The sequence below is a fragment of the Monodelphis domestica genome, chromosome 2 (genome assembly GCF_027887165.1).
Source record: "Monodelphis domestica isolate mMonDom1 chromosome 2, mMonDom1.pri, whole genome shotgun sequence".
NCBI classification, from domain to species: Eukaryota; Metazoa; Chordata; class Mammalia; order Didelphimorphia; family Didelphidae; genus Monodelphis; species Monodelphis domestica.
Window position 1 is genome coordinate 321,220,923 of NC_077228.1, and position 20,542 is coordinate 321,241,464.

Consider the following 20,542-nt stretch of genomic DNA (forward strand, 5'->3'; position numbering starts at 1 on the left):
GGTTGATGAGTCCCTGCCTGGCACCACTATTTCAGGAAGAGCTCAGGCCATCCAGGCCACTTCTCTCCCAGCTCCACACCTAACTTTTCCATCTTGGTCCTTCATGAATATTGTCCATCCCCTCAATGCCATCTTCCAATTCCCATTTATTGTGTCCGGCACTTAAGTGCTTAATCTCTCTCTCTCTCTCTCTCTCTCTCTCTCTCTCTCTCTCTCTCTCTCTCTCTCTCTCTCATCTTCTTCCTCTTATCATCTTTCTCTCCCTCTCCCTCTTTACCCTCCTCCCTCTCCTTCTTTTTCTCCACCACCCCTATGTAGGTCTTTATCTGATTTCTCTATTTAGAAGTGATACCTCCATCCTCAGATCCCTTAGAGCCACTGTTTCACTTCTCATATAGACTGTTCCGGACAATAGATCCATGTCTCATTGTTCTTGGTCAGGTTTGACTCAAACTTGTTTAAGTTTGATAATGGAGCAAGATGAGTCATTTGTGGATTATCCCTTGCTACGTACAATATGACTTGCCTTTTGCTCTTTCATCTCTCAACCAATGATTACATGAACCTTCAACCTATGACAAAGAAGGGCTCTGTATGACCAAGCCATTTCCCTTGCTCAAAAAAATAGTAAAAAGAAACAAGGTTTCATTAATTTAGTTCCATGCTTAATTCTGTACAAGTGCTTTCTCTGATCTATTCTCATGTAAGAGGATCACTGCATAACAGATCACTGATCATAAGCTATAATGAAAAATCTTGATAACCATTTGCCTGAAGATAAGCACCTTGAAGACCAGGATTACTTTATTTTTGTCTTTGTATCCCCAGTACATAACAAAGTGCTCATTCCACTGCGAGCACTAAATTACTTGTTCATTGACTGACTGACTGATTGATTGTCGTCAGACAGAAAGCAAGGGCAGTGGAACTAGATGATAAATTGCTAATAAATCTTTTATTCTGTCATCAATGAGCAGTTACCTTTTAGCTCCCCTCATTCTTCTTTAAACATCACAAGACCTAAAAAAAAAAGGCCATTGAAACTACAAAATTGTCCAACAGAGGAAATAAAAATCTAAGAGCTCAAAGAAAGGGGAAGATGATTGGATATGCATACATGGCCTCCCTCTTCTCCCTCCTGAGTTCAGGATATTTTTTTACCTTGTTAAATAAACAATTTATTAAACATCAATTTATTCACTGTACCAAGGGACTGTCTTTGGGCACCATGGATACAAAGATAGAAAATCAATCAGCCCCTGATAAGGAACTTACATTTTACTGGGAATGTTCCACATACACAGAGAAACACAATGCGAGGTAATCTTAGGGAAAAGGGAAGTCTAAAAACCAGAAATGCCACAGAAGACCTCACAGGGAAGGTGGCACCTAAGCTAATCCTTCTTATGGGCACACTTGAGAAGGTTGTGAATTCTAAGGTGAGGGAAATAACCTGTGCAAAGATCCAGAGATGGAATGTCACCAGTCAGGAGGAGCATGTCTTTTGGCTGGAAGTAGCCTTTGGAAATAAGTGAAGAGTGTAATTAGCCCAGAAAGGTAGATTGAAGCTAGGGTATGTAGGGCTCTAAATGCCAGGAGAATTTGTATTAGAACCTAAAGAAAAACTGCCCTGGACACTCACTGAGCAGGGGAGTGACATGATCAAACCTGTGCTTTAGGACTATCACTTTGGCAACTGTATGGGGGAATGGAATGGAAGAAGGCTGGGGTTCAAGTCTCTCCTAGGAGAGCTCATCATTAGAGTGAACCCTGAGGCAGATTCAGCTAGTCTGAGGATTCAGAGGTGGATACTTCAAATATGCTTCCATCTTCTAAAACCAGTTAGACCCTTGGACCCTCCTGTTAGTACTCTTACCCATCAGGTAGAACTGACCATCTTAATATTCCATTTGGTTGATTATCCTGGCTATTTTGCCATCTGGCTTATCACTGACTAGTTTGTCCCTAACCAGAACAGTACCTCAAGTCTAGACTGACCCAAGAATATCCCAGATTAACTGGGAGGTCTTAGTCACTCAGCTTTGGAACTTCTGTCCTGGGCTGAGCTGTCTTAATTTATCAGTGCATTAGAGAAAACTCAAATTCATGGAATCAATAATCAAATTGATAGCACCACATTACCATGGTACTAGAAAAGGATACAATCAATGTCAATTGTTACTCAGCAGATCACACTTCCCTCCCTTAGCCACCATTCCCATAAAGGCATTCTCTCCCCCATTAGAAGGCAATGTGTGGTCTTAGAGAATTGCATGTGACACTGAAAGGTGTGAATTTCAAAACTACTCCACCCTATTCAGACTATTCTTTAGAAGATCAGATTTAGCTATTTCCTGATCAATAACAATAGAAATACTAGGAATAACAGAATCAGGTCTTGGGAACTACATTCTCCACCCTTCAGTGTAGCAAGATTAGGAAGGGCTGCAGCAAACTCAAGATTTAATTATTTGAGAATATGGCCTTCAACAGACATGTGCAAACAAGGACAGATCTCTGGGCGATCCGAGGTCAAGCTAGAGCCACCATTGGCATATGTGATATGCAGGAAGTGAGGTAGAGAACAGTCTCTGGAGTTCTCTGGACTTCCTGTGAGGAGGGCTAGAGTCAGTTCGAGGCTGGTGCTTGGAGTTGGAGGAGCGCCGCGGACTGCTTTCCTTCAGATTGGTCACGTGAGTGATAAGGACTGATCCCTTTCTCTGCCTTGGCTATCCAAGGCCTTAAAGCCCGCTTTGGCTCAGCCTGAGCCAGAGTGGGTCTGAGTTAAACTTCTTTCCTTCTCTCCCTTTTCCTTCTCTCTCTCTCTCTCCTTCTCTCCCTCTAATACTTTCTTCCTCCTGTTGTAATTAAAACACCATAAAAATTTGGCAGCTGACTTGAGTGTTTCATTTAGGAATTGCATAAGTGAATTCCTTGGCGACCTTAAATTAATATATATCAGTCTTTTAAAGTGATTTCAATATCACAAAGGTCAGTTGTCTTACTTGGAGGCACACAAATAGCACGTGTCAGAAATAGAATTTAAATCTGGTTCTTCCTAATTCAGGAGACTTTATATCTGCTATGCCATGTTGTTTCTCCTATAATAAATAACATTTCTAAGGATATTTCAATTATTTAGACTTTGAAATCCCAGGTTGGTTATCCCCTCACAGGGCACTATTCAGATCTCACACTATCTGCAAAGGATTTACAAAATATTTCGTAGAACCAACAAAGATGGGGGGAATAAAAAGATGCTGGAATCAGAGGAAGTTTACTCATACATCTATTCCAGCAAAGGCAAAGGAAGATCACCTGACCAAGTGGTGATCAGAAAATACAACCAAAAGCTACACTAGGTTCCTTCTAGTTTATGTTGGCATAGCAAGACAACCAGAAAGTCATGGACAATGAAAAGGGGGAAAGCTCTAGGTAAGAAGGCTCTTAAGAGAAACTGCATTGCTTCAAACTAAGGCTGGAGCCTGCAGCTATGTATCCAGCTTGGGGAAGAGAGACCAAGGGTAAGCCTATCTTTGGGTCACCTTGACCCTGCCTGGACTGTCAGTTTGGTACTTCAGACTCTGAGAAGGACTGAGCTGTGCAGTTGTATTTCTAGTCCAAGAAACTTGGATCAGGATCAAGCTTGCAGTATAGTTGTTCAAACCTTATAAAGCCTCCCAACAAAAATCATGATTTTTGTATCCAAGAAATAATGTTTGAAATTGACCAAATAAAAATGTTTAAAAGTAAAAAAAAAATAAAGTCTCCCAACACACTGACAGCAGATGGGGCCATTAGAGTTCTTGGACCCAGAGCATCCAGATCCAGAACCAGAAAGAGGTCTGTAAAGTTCTCAGACTGGGATCAATTAATGGCCCCCTAGCTCAGAGATGTTTTTCTGACTGGTGAAACTTTGACTGATGAAAGTTTAGGATTCACCAACAAGGATCAATATACATAAGTAGGGCCTCCAGGCAATATCAGGACTGAACAAATCCTGCAGCAGGCACTTAATAAATGTTTACTGATTGGCTGATTGTCCCTGACCCTGTCTTAATATAGGAATTATAATTGGGAAAATGAAAAATTGAAGAAGATACTAACAAGAAGCCTGTCCTCCTGACTTCCCTGGCTTCTTTTAGTGTCTCCATAATGCCATCTTTTACTAGAAGCCTTCCCAAACCCCTCTAAATTTTAGTGACTTCCCTCTCAATTATTTCCCAGTTATCCTGTATATAGTATGCTTTGTACATATTTGTTTGTATATTTTCTCCCATGTTAGACTGTAAGCACCTTGAGGGCAGAGACTGTCTTTTGCATCTTTTTGTATCCCCAATGCTAGGGTACAGAACCTAGCACACAGCAGGCACTTAATAAATGTTTATTGATTGACTGACTGTCCCTGACCCCAAGTGTTAGTTTAGGAAGTATAACTGGGAAAATGAATAATCAAAGAAGATAACTATCAAAAATTCAAACCTAGAAGATGAGAATAACTCCAAAATATTTGCAACCAAAGCCTCAAAAGAAAAAAAAGCACAGCATAGCCATAAAGTGAGCTAAAATCCTAGAAGAAATGAAGCAAGAACATAAAAGGATATAAATGAAATAAGGTCAAGAAGCACATTATTTTGCTGTTAGTAGAGATATGAATTGGTCTAGACATTCTGGAAAGCAATTTGGAACTTAATCCAAAAGTCACTAAACTAAACATACTCTCTGACTTGAGGATATAACTATTAAACCTCAAAGAGCCCAAAGAGGAAAAATGTTCACATAAACAAAACTATTTATAGCATCTCTTTTTGTAGTTGCAAAAGATTATAAATAGAATTGAATGGGAGTTTAAATAAAATGGGAATGACTGCACAACTGAATGTCAGATAAATATAACTGATAATTATTCTGCTGTCAAAAATGAAAGGATGGCTTCAGAGAAAGCTGTTAAGATCTATATGAACTGACTTAGAGTGAAGTGAGAAGAACCCAAAGAACAATTGGTATAACATTGTAAAAACAACCTTGACAAGTCTAAAATCAGTGCAATGATCAGCCGTGATTTCAGAGGATCATAGATCAATCATGCTACCCATCTCTTGACAGTAAAGTAATAAAGTCAACATACAAAATGAAACATATTTTCAGACATGGCCCATGGGGGAAATTATTTAGTTTGATTATACATATTTAATACAAAGAATTAATTTTCTTTTGTTTCAGTTTTTCTGGGAGGAAGCAAAGTTTTATGGGAATAGCATCAGACTTACCAGAATAAAATAAGAGATCACTGAAGAATTTCTTAAAATTTACATTAAAGTACAGAATAGAAGTCAGCAAGAAACACAGACAAGTAGGAAAAGTTTAAAAATAACATGAAGAATTTTTTGTATATTGGGAGAAGCAAGGTATATGTTGTGTAGTTTCCCATCAACATGCAAATTTTCTTTTTTTTTCTGATTTGCTTTGAATTATGGAAATGCTTGTCTTATTTAGTGTTTGTTAGGTTCAGAATAAAAAAAAAAGTAAATGGTAGCATCCCAGGATATAAAATAGAGGGGAAACAATCTTATGGTCACAGTGTGAACAAAATACATATTAGAATTGTTTCCACATTCATTTACATAACCATTATGAAGTTTAAATAATGATAGAACCATAGTTTTGGGGCTTTATTTCTCACATTTGTTTTTACAGATGAGGAAATGAAAATCTTATGAGGATTAACAGACTTGATCAAATTTACAGAATTAATGGTAGTTCATAATATTTGGTATTGGAACTAAATCTGGTTCTATTCCCAGTTGGGTCCTTTCATCCCATGCTGCTTCTTTTTTTAATAATTTTTCCAAAGATCTCAGATTTCAGTGGATTCAGTCCTCACCCCTCCCCCCCCCATGCAGGGAATGAGTGGATATTTAGAGTTAGAGGACATGGAGTAGACTCTACCAATTAGTAATACATAGTCAGAATTTTATAAATAAATCTTCATTTGATCCTTCAAGATATCTGCATGACCTTGGGCAAGTCACTTAACCTCTGTGAACCTCAGTTTTCACATCTATCTAATAAGAAAGTTAGACTAGATAACTTCTAACAATCATTTCTAAATCTATGATCCTATTATCCAGGATACTTCCTTCTTCTTTTAGATTATTTCATGGTTACCATGGTCAAGTATTAATTATCCAGTGGCCAATTTTATTTTGATGAATCTCTAAGAACTTAACTAGGTTGGGCAATAGACACACAAAAGATGACCCTTTGGGGGCTTAGGAAGATCAGGTGGAGTTTGGGGCTTACCTGCACAGCCTTCAAGAACTCAAAGTCATAGTCATATCAGAAAGAAGCCTATAAAAGGGGCTGCCTCTTTCTCAACATGAGAGAGAGTTCACCCAAAGGGAAAATGCTTTTTTAAGGATGTGAACCTAGAAACTTCTCATAATTCAAAACATCTTTTCACGACAAGTTCTGAAGTAGGACTTCCATCAGATGCTGTTAGTACAAATTTCATTCTTTAAAGCAACCATTCAAAGGAAATGACAGAGTTTGAAATCTGCCATGCCAAAATAATTGCTCTGCATTCCAAACCAAATTAAAACATTTGTCTAGGTTGTTTCACTTGAGCGTATATAACTGCCTTGTGCCACTGGGCATATGCCTGAATCCAAAAAGTGTTTACCAACCAATGTAGCTATCTCACAGCCATATAAATAAAAGGGAAAGTTGTAAAATGCTAGGGATAGAGGACCAGGACTGCCTGCAACCCCTTTATAAATATTTCAGACAGTCAACAAGCATATATTAAGCACTTATTGTGTGCCAGGCAAAATGCAAAGTTATGTGGATATAAAGGCAATAAAACATACTGCTTCTCACATTCTAATGGTCAATACAATATAGAAATAACTCTGTACAGGATATATAGAAGATAATCTTGGAAGGCAATGGGGATGAAAGGGGATGATGGAGAAAGTAGGAACTGGGAAAGACCAGATGAAGAAAGTGGGATTAGAACTGAGTTTTGAAGTAAGTCAAGAAAGCTAAGAAACCCTGGTGAGGAGACAAAGTTTACCAGACACTACAGTGCAAAGTCAAGAGATGGAGGGTTGGGTTCAAAGAACAGCAAAAAGGTCAGGCAACCAACTATTATTATTGCCACTATTAGTTATTATATCACTTATTATTGATAATAATAATCGCCAGCATTAATAGAGAGCTTACTACATGCCAGGCACTATGATAAGCACTTTACAAATATCTTACTCGCAATGGAGACTTGCAACAACTCTGGGAGGTAGGTGCTAAAATTATTCACGTTTTACCAGCAAGGAAACTGAAGCAAATGAGTGACTGTCCCAAAGTGACACAGTGAGCAAGTATCTGAGGCTGGATTTTAACTTGAGTCTTCCTGACTCTAACCCAGCACTCTACCCACTAAACCACTTAGCTGCCCATAAGGTGGGAGGGAGACTGCTTTTAATTTGAGATTTTAAATACCAAACAGAGGACTTCATACTTGATCCAGAATTTAATAGGGAGCCACTGGATTTTAATGAGTCAGAGTGGAGGGTGGCACACTGCGTGGGTGCCATAATTAGTCTTGAGTTTTAGGGAAATCACTTGGGCAGCTATGTGGATGAGGGATTAGAGTGGAGAGACAATGCTGGGAGATCACCTAAAGAGCTAGTGAAGTACTCCAGAGGTGATGAGGACCTGGACTAGAGGAAGAAGGAAAGGCAGGAGAGAGAGTTTTTTGAATGGAGAGAAAGGAACATGGGTGAGAGAAAGCTTATCTACCATTCATTCATTCAACAAATATTTATTATCCACTATATACTCAGTCTAATATAAACTTTTTGTGGGAAGAAACTATCTTATTTGTTTCTATGTTTCTATCATCATGTACCACAGTAAACATTCAGCAAATATTTAATAAATGCTTATTTCTTAATTGACTATTTGATTACATGGTACTATAGATGGGACTATCAAGTTTAAGAAGATGGTATTCTTCTCTTGGGTAGATTGGTGGTGCAGCAGATAAGAGTGACAAGCCTGATCTTGGATATTTACTTGCTGTGTGACCGTGGCCAAGTTACTTAATGTTGTTGGCCTCAGTTTCCTCATTTGTAAAATGAGCTGGAGAAGGAAATGGCAAACCAGTCCAGTATCTTTGCCAAAAAAGCTCAATGGGATCCCAAAGAGTTGGACATAACTGAAACGAACATCTTTGTCCTCAAGTAGTTTATACGTTAGGCACTATACTAAGCCTTGGAGATATAAAGGAAGGCCAAAGACAGTCTTTGTCCTTGAGACATTTACAATTTATTGTGGGAGAAAACATGCAAAAAAGATATAAAACAACATATATAAAAGTTAAATTGGAAATAAAGTCAGAAGGAAGGCACTATCATTAAGGAGGACCATGAAAGGCTTCTTGTAGAATGTGGGATTTTAACTGAGAACTAAAGCTAGGAGATGGAGAAACGGAAGGAGAGAATTCCAAGCAAGGGACATAGCCAGTGAAAATGCACAATGAAAATGTCCTTCTAGTCACATTGTTTTTCTCAATATTCCTGACACATCTATTCTCCCATCTCTGTAGTCTTGGTCAGGCGATTCCTCATGCCTGAAATGCATTCCCTCCTTTTTTATACCTCTTTGTATCATTAGCTTCCTTCAAAACCCAGCTCAAGTGCCTTCTCCTACATGAGTCCTTTCCTGACCTCATCTAGCTCCTAGCTGCTGTATCTTCACCAAAATATTACCTCCCATTTATTTTGTAAATATTGCATTATATATATATCCCCTCTCGAGTGTAAATTTCTTGAGGTCAGAAATTTTTTTCCTTTTTCTCTTTTTCACCCCAGTATCTATTACAATGGCTGATTCCTAATAGGTATTTAATAAATGCATATTGTCTGGAATTGCTGAATTTCTGCCTCCAAGCCTGGCTTTCTATCCTTTTCTCCACCCTTCTTGTGTATGCGCTTATTCTCATTCCAAGTTGAATCATTTGCACTTATTCATAGTTTTTTTCAGAGTTCTAATTTTCAAAGCTTCATCTATTTTATATACTAAAATTATACATAATTCTTAAGTTGAAATTCTATCCAAATTCAAGTAATTGAGAAAAGGATTGGATGGTAAGTTTGGGTAGTAGTGAGGGTAGCTGTCCAGGGTGCTAGTTTGACAGGAGGATGGCAGGGCTTTTCAATCTTCTAGTTCCTTCAATCTTCCCCGTGATATACTACTGAACTCCCATTACCAGGATCCTAATAAGAATAATTCTCTTTTGAAAGTCATGCAATTCTTGCAGCTCTTCTCTTATTTTGAAAACAGCTGTTGCCACATTAGAATTCTGAGCACTGGGGATTCTATCTTGCAGTTGAGATGTACACACAAAAAATTGACCAAGCATGGGCTGACAGAGACACAGAACCATGCTTTACGGTTGAAGATTGATGAGATCAATTTTGAAGCTTTTCTGCCTTCATCTACTGGGTTGTAGATGTCAATGATTTTTCCACTATGCCTTGTGTTTCAAAGTATATCCTTCCACAGTTATCACTGTCATCATTTTATATATCCCACAGAAAATGAGTCATTTCATGATAAAGCAGCATCTTTGGACATGTGGTTTACCAAAGGCTCTTATTCTATTTGCTAGAGCTGGTTACAGAATGCAAACAGAAAAAGACTAGATGCAGAAAGTAAACAAACAAAAGATTTACAATCTAATTTTATATTATTTTATCAACCATTTTTAAAAATTAACAGATATGTACTTTTTAAAAAGTCTTATATGTATATAAAAGACTAATCAGTGTGTACAGGGTTAATTTCCATTTCTCAGTAAATCTACCCAAGTAGTTTCTACAAGTAAAACTACATAAGAGATTTCATTGGTAGTGAAACATGACATAAGCATTTTCTACCTGCATAATAAATTGCTACTTGTAATTGGCTACTTTCAATGTGGTTAAATATTTCATTAGGTCAAAATGGTGAAGTATGTAATTTCAGGGGTGTGTGAACTCTAATTGTTTTTTTCTAGCCTGATTTCTTGTTTGCACAATGGATTTCTAAACAAAAAAGGAGAACAAGACAAAAAGATTCACAAGAAAAAAGATAGATGCCACTGGTGCTCACTTACCTGCCATGTCTATGGCAAATGGCCTATCAGCTCTCCAGCCAGTGTACCAGCCCACGACTTTGCCATTTTCCACCAAAGGACGTTCATAGCGCCGTCCACCAACGAGGCCCACTGGCCAGACAGAGACCTTTCGTGTTGTACGCATCTAAGAGAAGGGGAAAAAAGTTCTGCTGTAAATGTTTTAAGAAAAGAATATGAGAAGAGAATGCGTAGAAGTAGTCTCTTGCTTTCATTTTTAGAGACCAAATGTAGATATTTCCAAGGATGGAAAGATCCCTGACCCATCTGCTGTATTGCGGGTTGCTATACTAATATACAATTATTTAAAGGTCTTGTGCTAAGAACTGAGTATAAATTAATGTACATATTTGGATGGAGACTCTAGACCTAAGAGTAGTAAAGTGAGTGTCAATATCTTCCCTATCCCCCAAATCACTAATGAATATCAGGGTCTCTATTTTCAGTCTTCATTTTTAATACTACAGTTTTTCATCATGGTCTTTCCTCCCACCTTTTTTTTTAGAATTTCATATTTACCTGAAAAGAGTTATATGGCATAGAAGATAGAAAGCTGGCCCGGGAGTCAGCAAGATCTGGGTTAAAGCTCAGCCTCACTATGTAAGCCTGAGCAATTCACTTAACCTTAGTACCTCCAGGCAATTCTAAGATTTTAAGTTGCCTTAAAAGGCAGCCATATATTTTTGAGCAGCCAAAAATGAGAAATTTCTGGTTTTAGTTGTTCAATTGGGGGAGGGAAAGATTATAAATATATGCACAAATAAATAATTTTTTAAAAAGACCATAAGTTGCAGAAAAGGCACTCATCTGCACTGGTAGAATTTCATTGGGAATTTAAAATCACAGGTCCTGTTAAGAAATTACTTAAAGGCTAAAACCTTACTTGGTGGAATGAAAAATTTTCCTTTCTTGTACTTTCTTGTACAGAGTCATAAATGTCTTTGGGTTTAAATAATGAGGGTAGATGGTCTACCTTCTGGTCCAGAAGGGCACTAAATACTCTTGAGGACCCCAAATTGCTTGAATCACGGATTCTCTGAGCTGGAAGACATCTCAAAAGCCATTTAGTCTAGCCTATATCTCAGGAGGAATCTGTTCTATAAACATCCTGATAAGTGGTTTCCCAATTTCCACTTTTATTATTAGCATTGTTAATAACTTGCCCTTAAATTATCATATAATTTTATTTTTAACAAAATAAACTTATTAATATGATATAGTAGGATTATATGCAATATATTAAAATTCTATTGTTATGTATGATAACATGATTCTTAGAGATGTGACATTTTAAGGATTTAAATGACAAAATTTCTGTTTTATACGGGACATGGAAGATCATCTGCTTTTTACTTGTACCAGAGCAGACATCTCCTACACATAATTTCTGATAAGTAGTGAGTGTCTCCAGATCCCTGTTACCAACAAGGATTATACCTTGCTGACATCAGGTCAGAAGGTTAAGAGGGCAGTAACAATAGGAAGAACTCAGCAGAAAACAGAGATAAATCTCACTGAATAAGAACTTAATGAATCTTCTATTAATGTGGGTTTTTTTGTTTTTGTCTGATAAGAGAGATCAATCACAAAAACGATGGTGATATGAGGTATTGTTTTTAATTAAAAACAAACAAAAAACATCCAGACTAATATAGACAGAGTGGACAGAGCATAAGACAGCAAATCAGATAGACTTCAGTTCAAATCAGACCTCAGACACTTACTTGCAAGATGTGTTACCCTTGACAAATCATTTAACTTCTCTGTATCAGTTTCTTCATTTGTAAAATGAAAATAAGAAGAGCACCTACCTTACCATGTAGTTGTAAGGATCAAATGAGATAATTTATGTAACTTTGCAAACCTTAATTTCTATAAAATATTATTATAGTTATTGCTATGACTTGAGATCAGTTTTAAAAAAGTATACAACTCCCTGGGCTATTGTGAGGATCAATTTTGTAAAGTTCTTAGCACAGTGCCTGGCACATAGTATAAATACCATATAAGTGACAGAAACAATAAAAACCCCAACAAAGTTATTATCATTAGTGACCTAGCCCATTCTCCTACAACTTCTATATCTACAAGACTGTAATAATCCATGGATGTTCAGAATCGCAACCCTAAAACAGTATAAGACAATCTGTTAGTCATGAAAAAGATATAGACTTCTTTCTTTCCCTATTGATCCTCCTCACAGATTCTTTGCTTCAGTCAAACAGGTCTACTTTATTCTTCCCAGACACAACATTCTGTTTCTTGTGCTTCCCTGCCTTTGTGAAGGATGTCTTCTCTCACCATCACTGGCCCCCAAACTCCTCTTCAGTACAAAAATGCTTTTAAAATTAAGCTGCATTCTATTGGTTTCATGGAGACAAGGATGTATGCCTTACTCAAAGCTTAAAAAAACCTTTCTGGAGAAGGGGAGTTATTAAGAAGTGACAGGGATATAAAAACACAAGGTATCAACAATGTATTAAAAAACAAAAAACAAGAGTGACACTAAGCTAAATGTTCTAAAATGGTTCACTTTTAGCCAGAATAGTTCATGTCTCAGCCATTAGCCATATTAGCCTCTCTGACAGGTGTGAGATGGTCCCTCAGAGTTGTTTTAATTTGCATTTCCCTAATCAATAGTAATTTGGAGAACTTCCTCAAAAGACTATAGATAATTTTAATTTCTTCATCTGAGAATTGTCTTCATTTCCTTTAACTATTTACCAATTGGGGGATACTTTGTATTCTTATTAATTTGACTCAGTTCTCTATGTATTTGAGAAATGAAGCCTTTGACTCAGAGACACTTGCTGTAAATTTTTCTGCCCAATTTATTTCCCTTTATATCTTGGTTGCATTAATTTTGTTTCTACAGAAATTTTTTAATTTAATGTAATCAAAATTATCCACTTCAATTTTCAATATGTTCTCTTTGTCTTGTTTGGTCATAAATTCTTCCCTTATCTATAAGTCTGACAGATAAGCTTTTTTGTGTTTCTCTCATTTGTTTATGGTATCCCCCTTTATTTTTAGATCAAGTGTCCATTTTGACTTTATCTTCATGTATGGTATGAGACATGGACCAATGCCTAGTTTTTGCCATATTGTTTTCCAGTTTTCCCAGCACTTTTTGTTAGCCAGTGAGATCTTCCTCCAATAGCTTAGATCATTGGGTTTATCAAGCATTGGCCTCCTAGGGTCATTATCTACTGTGTATTGCCCTATTGTTTTGACAAATATCACTTTATAGTATATGCTTCCTTCCATCATATTTTTTTCATTACTTCCCTTGATATTCTTGACTTTTTGTTCTTCCAAATGAATTTATTTTTCTAGTTCTAGGAAATAATTTTTGGGTAGTTTGATTGGTATCACACTGAATAAATAAATTAGTTTGTGTATGATTATCATTTTTAAATATTGTTCCAGTTGTTTAGGTCTAACTTTATTTGTGTGGAAAAGTGTCTTTTAACTATATTCATGTAGTTGCTGGGTTTGTTTTGGTAAGTATACTGCTCTGTATTTTATATTGTCTATAGTTATTTTGAATGGAATTTCTTTTTCTATCTCTTGCTGTTGAACTTTGCTGATGGTAAATGGAAATGCTGATGATTTATGTGGGTTTATTTTGTATCCTGAAACTTCACTAAAGCTATTGTTTTCATTAGGTTTTTTTTTGTTTATTCTATGGGAATCTTAGTCCTTATAATTAGACTGTAATCTCTATGATGGCAAACGTCAGGTCTTATAATTATTTTTTTATCCTCCCACAGTGCCAGAGAATGATTGCCTAGAAATAGCTAGGTGGCACAGTGGAGAGAGTGCTGAATTTAAGAGTCAGGAAGACCTGAATTTTAATCCAGCCTCAGACACTTACTAGCTGTGTGACTCTGGAAAAACCACTTAGCCTCCATGCCTCATTTTTCTAATTTTTTAAAATGGAAATAATAATAGCACCTCCCTTTACAAGGCTGTCCTGAGGATAAAATGAGATCGCATTTGTAAAGCACTTTCTTTTTTTTTAAACCCTTACTGTTTGTTTTTGTATCAATTCTGAGACAAAAGAGTGACAAGGTCTAGGCATTTGGGGTTACATGATCTGCCAAGGGTCACAAAGCTAGGAAGTGTCTGAGGCCACACTGGAACTCGGGTCCTTCCCAACTCCAGCCCAGATGCTCTCTCTACTGTGCTAAATAGCTACCCCTGTAAAGCACTTACTTTGCAAGCCTTAAAGCTTCACATAAATACTAGCTTTTGCTTAGAAGATATGCAATAAATCAATAAATATTGATTAAATACTTATTATTGCCACTTAGTTCCATGCTAGATACAAAAAGAAAAGTGAAACATTCCCTGTCTTCAAGGAGCTTAAGCCATACTGGGGAGACAACATGCATATGTTTAGAAACATAAAAGGTAATCTGGGAGAGGAAAAGGTCCTGAGAATTGGAGGGATAAAGAAAGACATCATTCTGAAGGTGGGACTTGAGCTGAATCTTGAAGGAATACAAGAGATTCCAGGGATTTCATCCATACTAACTGATTTTGGTATAGGAGGAACAGCAGACCAAATATGCCTTAAAACCAACTTTGCCTAGTCTATCTACCATTTTAAAGATGGGTACCCACTGGTATTATTGCCCATTACACATCAAGTTAGGAAAGATAGGGTTCCACATATACCTTGCAAAATTTCCTGCAGAAAGGGCTACTTCAAGTCTTACACGTGTCCTTGATTTACTTTTCTTTAGGATGAAGACAGTAAGAGAGAGTTGGTGTTTGTTAGTAGCTGGAGGAAAACTAGGAAGAGAAGAATTTTTTTTCCTGAATATGTTTAAAGAAATCATGATTTGTCACATTATACTTTCAAAATTGAAAGAGCTCCAGATGCCCCAAGGGGGGAAAATATCTTTTTGTTTGTTTTCCAGGGCTCAATGTTGAATTCCCAATCACATTCATAAGCATGTAACACCAGCCTATGCATCCTCTGTTCTGGAAAGAGCTTGCCAGACATTTCAAAGGAAAATAGTGCAGCTATTTACAGAACCTCTTCATTTCACCCTTGCGATATATCTTTTGTTCTGTGTCCTTTTCACTCAATCTCTGCTCTTTAAGGAATTCCTTGACAGCCACTTTCTCTACACTGAAGGGGGGAAAATGCAACTCACTGTTAGCATTAACTATAAAAATGCTTTCATTGAACTAAAATGCTCCCAGGCACTTAAAAATCTAGTTACTCTCTTAATGTGAAACAGTAGTTACAGAAAAGGACTCATTTTTACACCTTATACAACTTTAAATAGTGAAATATAAGATTTGGAAGTCAAGCTCCAGTTAGAAAGATGGGGGGGGGCTTTTCCCCTTTCTTTAAGTTCCATTACATTCTCAGCACGTCTGACCACTCTCCCCTTTCCACTAAGACAACAGGGGGGCACCAGAAAAATTTTAGGATTTTTGGTCAGAGGACTCCAGTTCTGCTCCTGCTGGAACATCACCTTGTGATGGTCTCCACCTGACACCTGTGTGACCTGGCCAACTTGCCTCAGATTCTTTATCTGTAAAATGAGGGTGCTGGATTATATGGTCTCTAAGGACATTTCCGTCTCCAAACCTGTGGTCTTTTCACCATTTGACCAACTAGCTCCTCCTCTTCCTTTTTACCTCTTTCTGCACCCTCTAAGCCCAAACCAACCCATAAACTACACACAGTGTGAAAAGAGCAAAAATAACCAGCTGTAACTCATCACTGGTATTCATTCTGTAGGTTCACTGGTCTGGAAAAGACGTAAAGGTTATCTAGTAACAGACAGAATTCCTCCAGGCTAATCATCATTTAGGTCAGCCTAGGGAAGGTAGAAGGTTAGGCTTCCCCTTAAAAATGTCCAGAAAAGAAGGCTCCATGACCTTTCTATTCCTCTAGTGTCTGCTGACCTTAGCTTGTTTCTTCTGCACAACCCAATCCTTCCTACAAACATTTTATCTTATTATCTATTGGCTTCCATTCAGCTTTTGAGTAAAGTGGTTCACAGTCTTTTCATTTATTTAAAGGTTTCATAAGACTATATGTAAGTGACTGTGAGAATGCCTTTTGGAGGAAAGAGGAAAAAATTAAATGATTATTAATATCTAACCTTAAAGTTTGCAAAGCACTTTAACTTCTTTGTGGGGAAAAGCAGTATCATAGAATTTTTTAAAGGGAAATCGAGGACTTTATTTATTTATGGGGCAGCTGATGATCTAATGGAGAGAGTGCTGAGCCTGGAGATAAGAAAACTCATCTTACTAAATCAAATCTAGCTTCAGATACCCACTAGCTTTGAGACCCTAAACAAGTCATTTCACTCTGTTTGCCTCAGTTTCCTCATCTGTAAAATGATCTGGAGAAGGAAATGGCAAACCACTCCAGGATCTTTGCCAAGAAAACCCCAAGTGAGTAAGACATAACTGAAAAGATTCACCAATAATATGATTATCTTTCAAGATTATAAGTGTAATTTTATACTTCAAAGATGATTGGCCCTATAAAATGGAAGACAATAGAACATGTGGCATTGACTTGAATTCTTCAAATAATCAGAGAGATCATCTTGCACACCTTGGACAAGAATGAGAATTTCTAATACAACAACTCTGGTCATGTCCAACTTCTCCTTGAGGATTTCCAGTGATGAAGAACCCACTGAACAATCCTAATCATTAGGAAGTAGCTCCTTCAAGGGAATTGAAATTTGCCTTTCTGCAGCTTCTCCTCATTACTCCTAGTTCTGCCTTCTGTGGCTACACAAGTAAGTCTACTCCTTCCTTCAGTGAGAGAGCCCTTTCAATATTAGAAGGTAGATCCATGAGCCCACCAAATGTCCTCTTTTCCAAGCTAAACAACCAAATTTCCCTAAGCCATTCTTTATATGGCATGGTCTCCAGTTAGTCAGTATCTTTCCTATATGTGATCCCCCTTCCAAACTGAACCCAGTTGTCCAAATGTGCAAATAAGTGTGGCCAAACACATTAAAGAAGGAAAAGGTACTGTGAAAAATTGACTTGGGAGGTCCAGTTAGAGGTCCATTTAACTATATGGAGGAGTAAGTTCTCTGCAATCTAAGGTTAGGGACCTTTCCCTGGCATCTCCTACCCATAAGCATTCCCAACTAGCAAGTAAATAAGGTTCATATTTTTAATAGTGACCATTAATTTCCCATAGAATGGGAAACTAACATTACATCTGTTCTTTTTTTCTTTTGGTTATGCAATCTGTCTGACATTTCCTCAAAGTAGTTTTTCCTTTTTCTCACTGTTGTTCATTCTCCATGTTGCTTTCTGTGTCTGATTTCACTGCATCTCCATGGTTGCAGCTTGACTGCTCAGATTCAGGCACTTCAATATTTCCATGGCATAGAAATTTTGAGGGGCATCAACCAATCATTTAATTTAGAATTCGGCAAAAGTTTTAAAAAATTACTTTGTTATCAATGTTGCTGCCAGTTATAACTCTTCATCTCCTGACAAGAGAGGGGATGGACTTAAAAAGCTGAATGAAACATACATGTTAGATTAATGGCTAATTCAGGATTTTATTTTGCTTGCTATGCATATTTAATAATTACTAGTAATCGCTAACATTTTATGTGTCAAGTGCTTTATTATTATCTTGCTTGATCTTCACAACAACTCTGGGAGTTAGGTACTATTATTATCCCCATTTTACAGATGAGGAAATTAAGACAAAGAGAAGTTAGGTGACTTGTCCAGGACCACATAGCTAATGTCTGAAGTGATATTTGAACTCAAGTCTTCTTGACTTCAGTCCCCCCACTCCATAAGCTTCTACTTATGCCTTTAGCTATGGTATAGAAGTATGGGAAAAGAAAGCAAGATAGGGTAAGTAAGCTAACCTAGGGTTCAGGTAAGGCATCTATGATATATACAAAGTAGAGTGAAGGCTCTCTCTATGATACACTCCCACTAGCTAGATTTGGATTTTTAAAAGGCTTCAATGGACCACCTAATTTTGCAAATGATAATAGTCATGATAATTATAAAAAAATGAACAGTAAGTCAGAAGATCTGGTTTCTTCTTCAGCTACTTATTACCTGGTTTTACATTAACTAAGCAAAACCCTTTCCGTTCTAGCCTCAGTTTCCTTGCCTAGAAAATAAGGAAGTTGGATGAGATCTGGAAGGTCCCTTTTGGATCTAAATCCTATCTTACATATATTGCTGTTGTTTTACTAAGAAAACCAGCCAAATCTTTATATAATTATTTTCCCTTTGTAACCTTCTTCTAACTGTGGACCACATGCTTACTCCAACTTCTGCTCAAGAGGCTTTCTATTATTCTTTAAATCAGAACCATCAAGTCTCTACTGAAGAAAAAGCCACCAAGTCACATTCAGACCTGCCTCTAATGACATGATATCATCCAGTGGAAGGATCAGTTGCCATACACATATCTTTTTTTCCTCCTATTTTATATTAAGTAAAACTGAGCAATTCTGGCACTTACAAGGTTTCACTACAGTGTTAAAGAGTTGAATCTTTTGTCAAATGATGAGAAAACAGGAAGTAATAAATCTAATTTCAATTTTTATATTTATTGAATAATAAGTTCCATTTCATTAAAGGCTCATTCCCTTCTATAAACCTTTTCCCTGAGCACAATATTCTTCTAAAACTGGGAAATTGCTCAAAAGTTCATTAATTGTAGGAGAAAGGAATGGAAATAACATTGTATAACGGGGGTGGTACATGCAAGGTGTTTCTGACACTATGTCAATGTCAACCATCTTTTGGGGACTAGCACCCCACTGCCTTTTAATCACTTAACACCAAATGTTTTTTTAGAAAGGAATACTTCAAAGATATAGGGAGAACAAAAACACAGCCCTCTAATATGGTAGGGGTTCATTCTTCTCTATTCTAACCCTGTCTCTGGAGAAGGTGGGTTCAGATGGAGCACTTGCTTTCTACCAGTTCATCCTACCAAGTTCATATCCAAATAGAAAACTGCTACCCAATGGGTCTTTATCTCAGCTATCTCTGCACTCTCCCCACATGGAGAGATTGGGGATCTTGCCTCCAGGAGAGTTGTGATGGATATCTTGGAAAGACTTCAGAGCATGTGTAGACATCCTGTACCTAGTTCTGGTCTGCTAACTGTGTGACTCATGGTCATCTCTTTGATTAGCTTTAGTTCCAGAATTGATACTTGAGTCACCTGCAAAATGCTTTAGCTCATCTTGACCATTTTCTTCAGTTGTCCTCTCTCTTGTTTCATTAACCTTATTTTTCAGTGAGAGACAATGCTGTCAGAGGAGAGACTTTAGGTCTTCTCCCCTCTGAAACCAATAGGTGGTTCAATTAAAACAGACCTCAATCCTTTTGCCTTGCCCATTCTGCCTCACTATTTGTTCTTTCCTATTTTAGATGAAGGGATTGGAAACTCCAATCTGGTGAGTAGTGAGAGTTCAAGAGAGGAATCTCAGGAATACCAACATCCCACAATTCAGGTTTTATAGTCAGCCCAGCCCCAATGTCCTGAGGTGCAGGGAATGGCCATTAGGACTTAGCTCAAGGGTAAGTGAGACAAGGACTTATTTGACAGCAGTGATACATTTGGATGTGGACTTGGTGGAGTTAGTATATAGAAAATGTGTATGTAGAAATGATGTAAAGTCTGTGCCATACTCCCTATAAAATGAGGGAGGCGAGGGGAGAGGAAGCCCTCTAAGGTTTTGATTTTTGAAAAACCCTTACCTTCTGTCTTTGAATTTATTCTACATATTGGTTCCAAGGCAGAAGAGCAGTAAGGGCTAGGCAATGGGGGTTAGGTGACTTGCCCAAGGTCACATAGCTAGGAAATATGTGAGGCCAGATTTGAGTTCAAGACCTCCCATCACTAGGCTTAGCTCTCTGACTTAACCAGAGTCACAATGTTTCAGAAGTGGGAACTGAAAACAAGTTTTCCTGGCTATGAGACCAGCTCTCTCTATCTTTTTATCAAAGCCTCTTGTGCCACTCACTTTGAGATGAAGCAAAAAAAAAAAATTTATTGCCATCATTCTCTCAACAATTGTTTACTGATTCAGTCCTATGTAAACATATTTTAGTGGAATACCTGATTTTTAGTTTTAACTCTGTTATGTGACCATAAGCAAGTCATTTAGTGTTTTTAGATCCGTTTCAGCATCTATAAAATAATAGTAACTAATACTTATATAGTGCTTTATAAGTGTCAAAGTACTTTCACATAAACTAGTTAAGTTTTTGTTTATAACCTCTGTGATGACAACCTTTACTTACATTCCATTTTAGAGCTAGAAAAACATTTTCAAAAATGTTTAATGACGTTTTTAAGGCCATGATGGCCAA

At 37.3% G+C, this 20,542-nt stretch overlaps 1 protein-coding gene across 1 annotated transcript in view; it reads right to left on the bottom strand.

The window, feature by feature from the left end:
- The window catches only part of B3GAT2 (beta-1,3-glucuronyltransferase 2), a 90,647-nt gene that overhangs the window by 34,687 nt on the left and 35,418 nt on the right, over window positions 1-20,542 (bottom strand). The window contains exon 2 of the mRNA XM_001365498.4: window positions 10,160-10,304. Within this exon, the coding sequence (XP_001365535.1) occupies window positions 10,160-10,304 (145 nt within the window). The remainder of the gene's footprint in view (window positions 1-10,159; window positions 10,305-20,542) is intronic.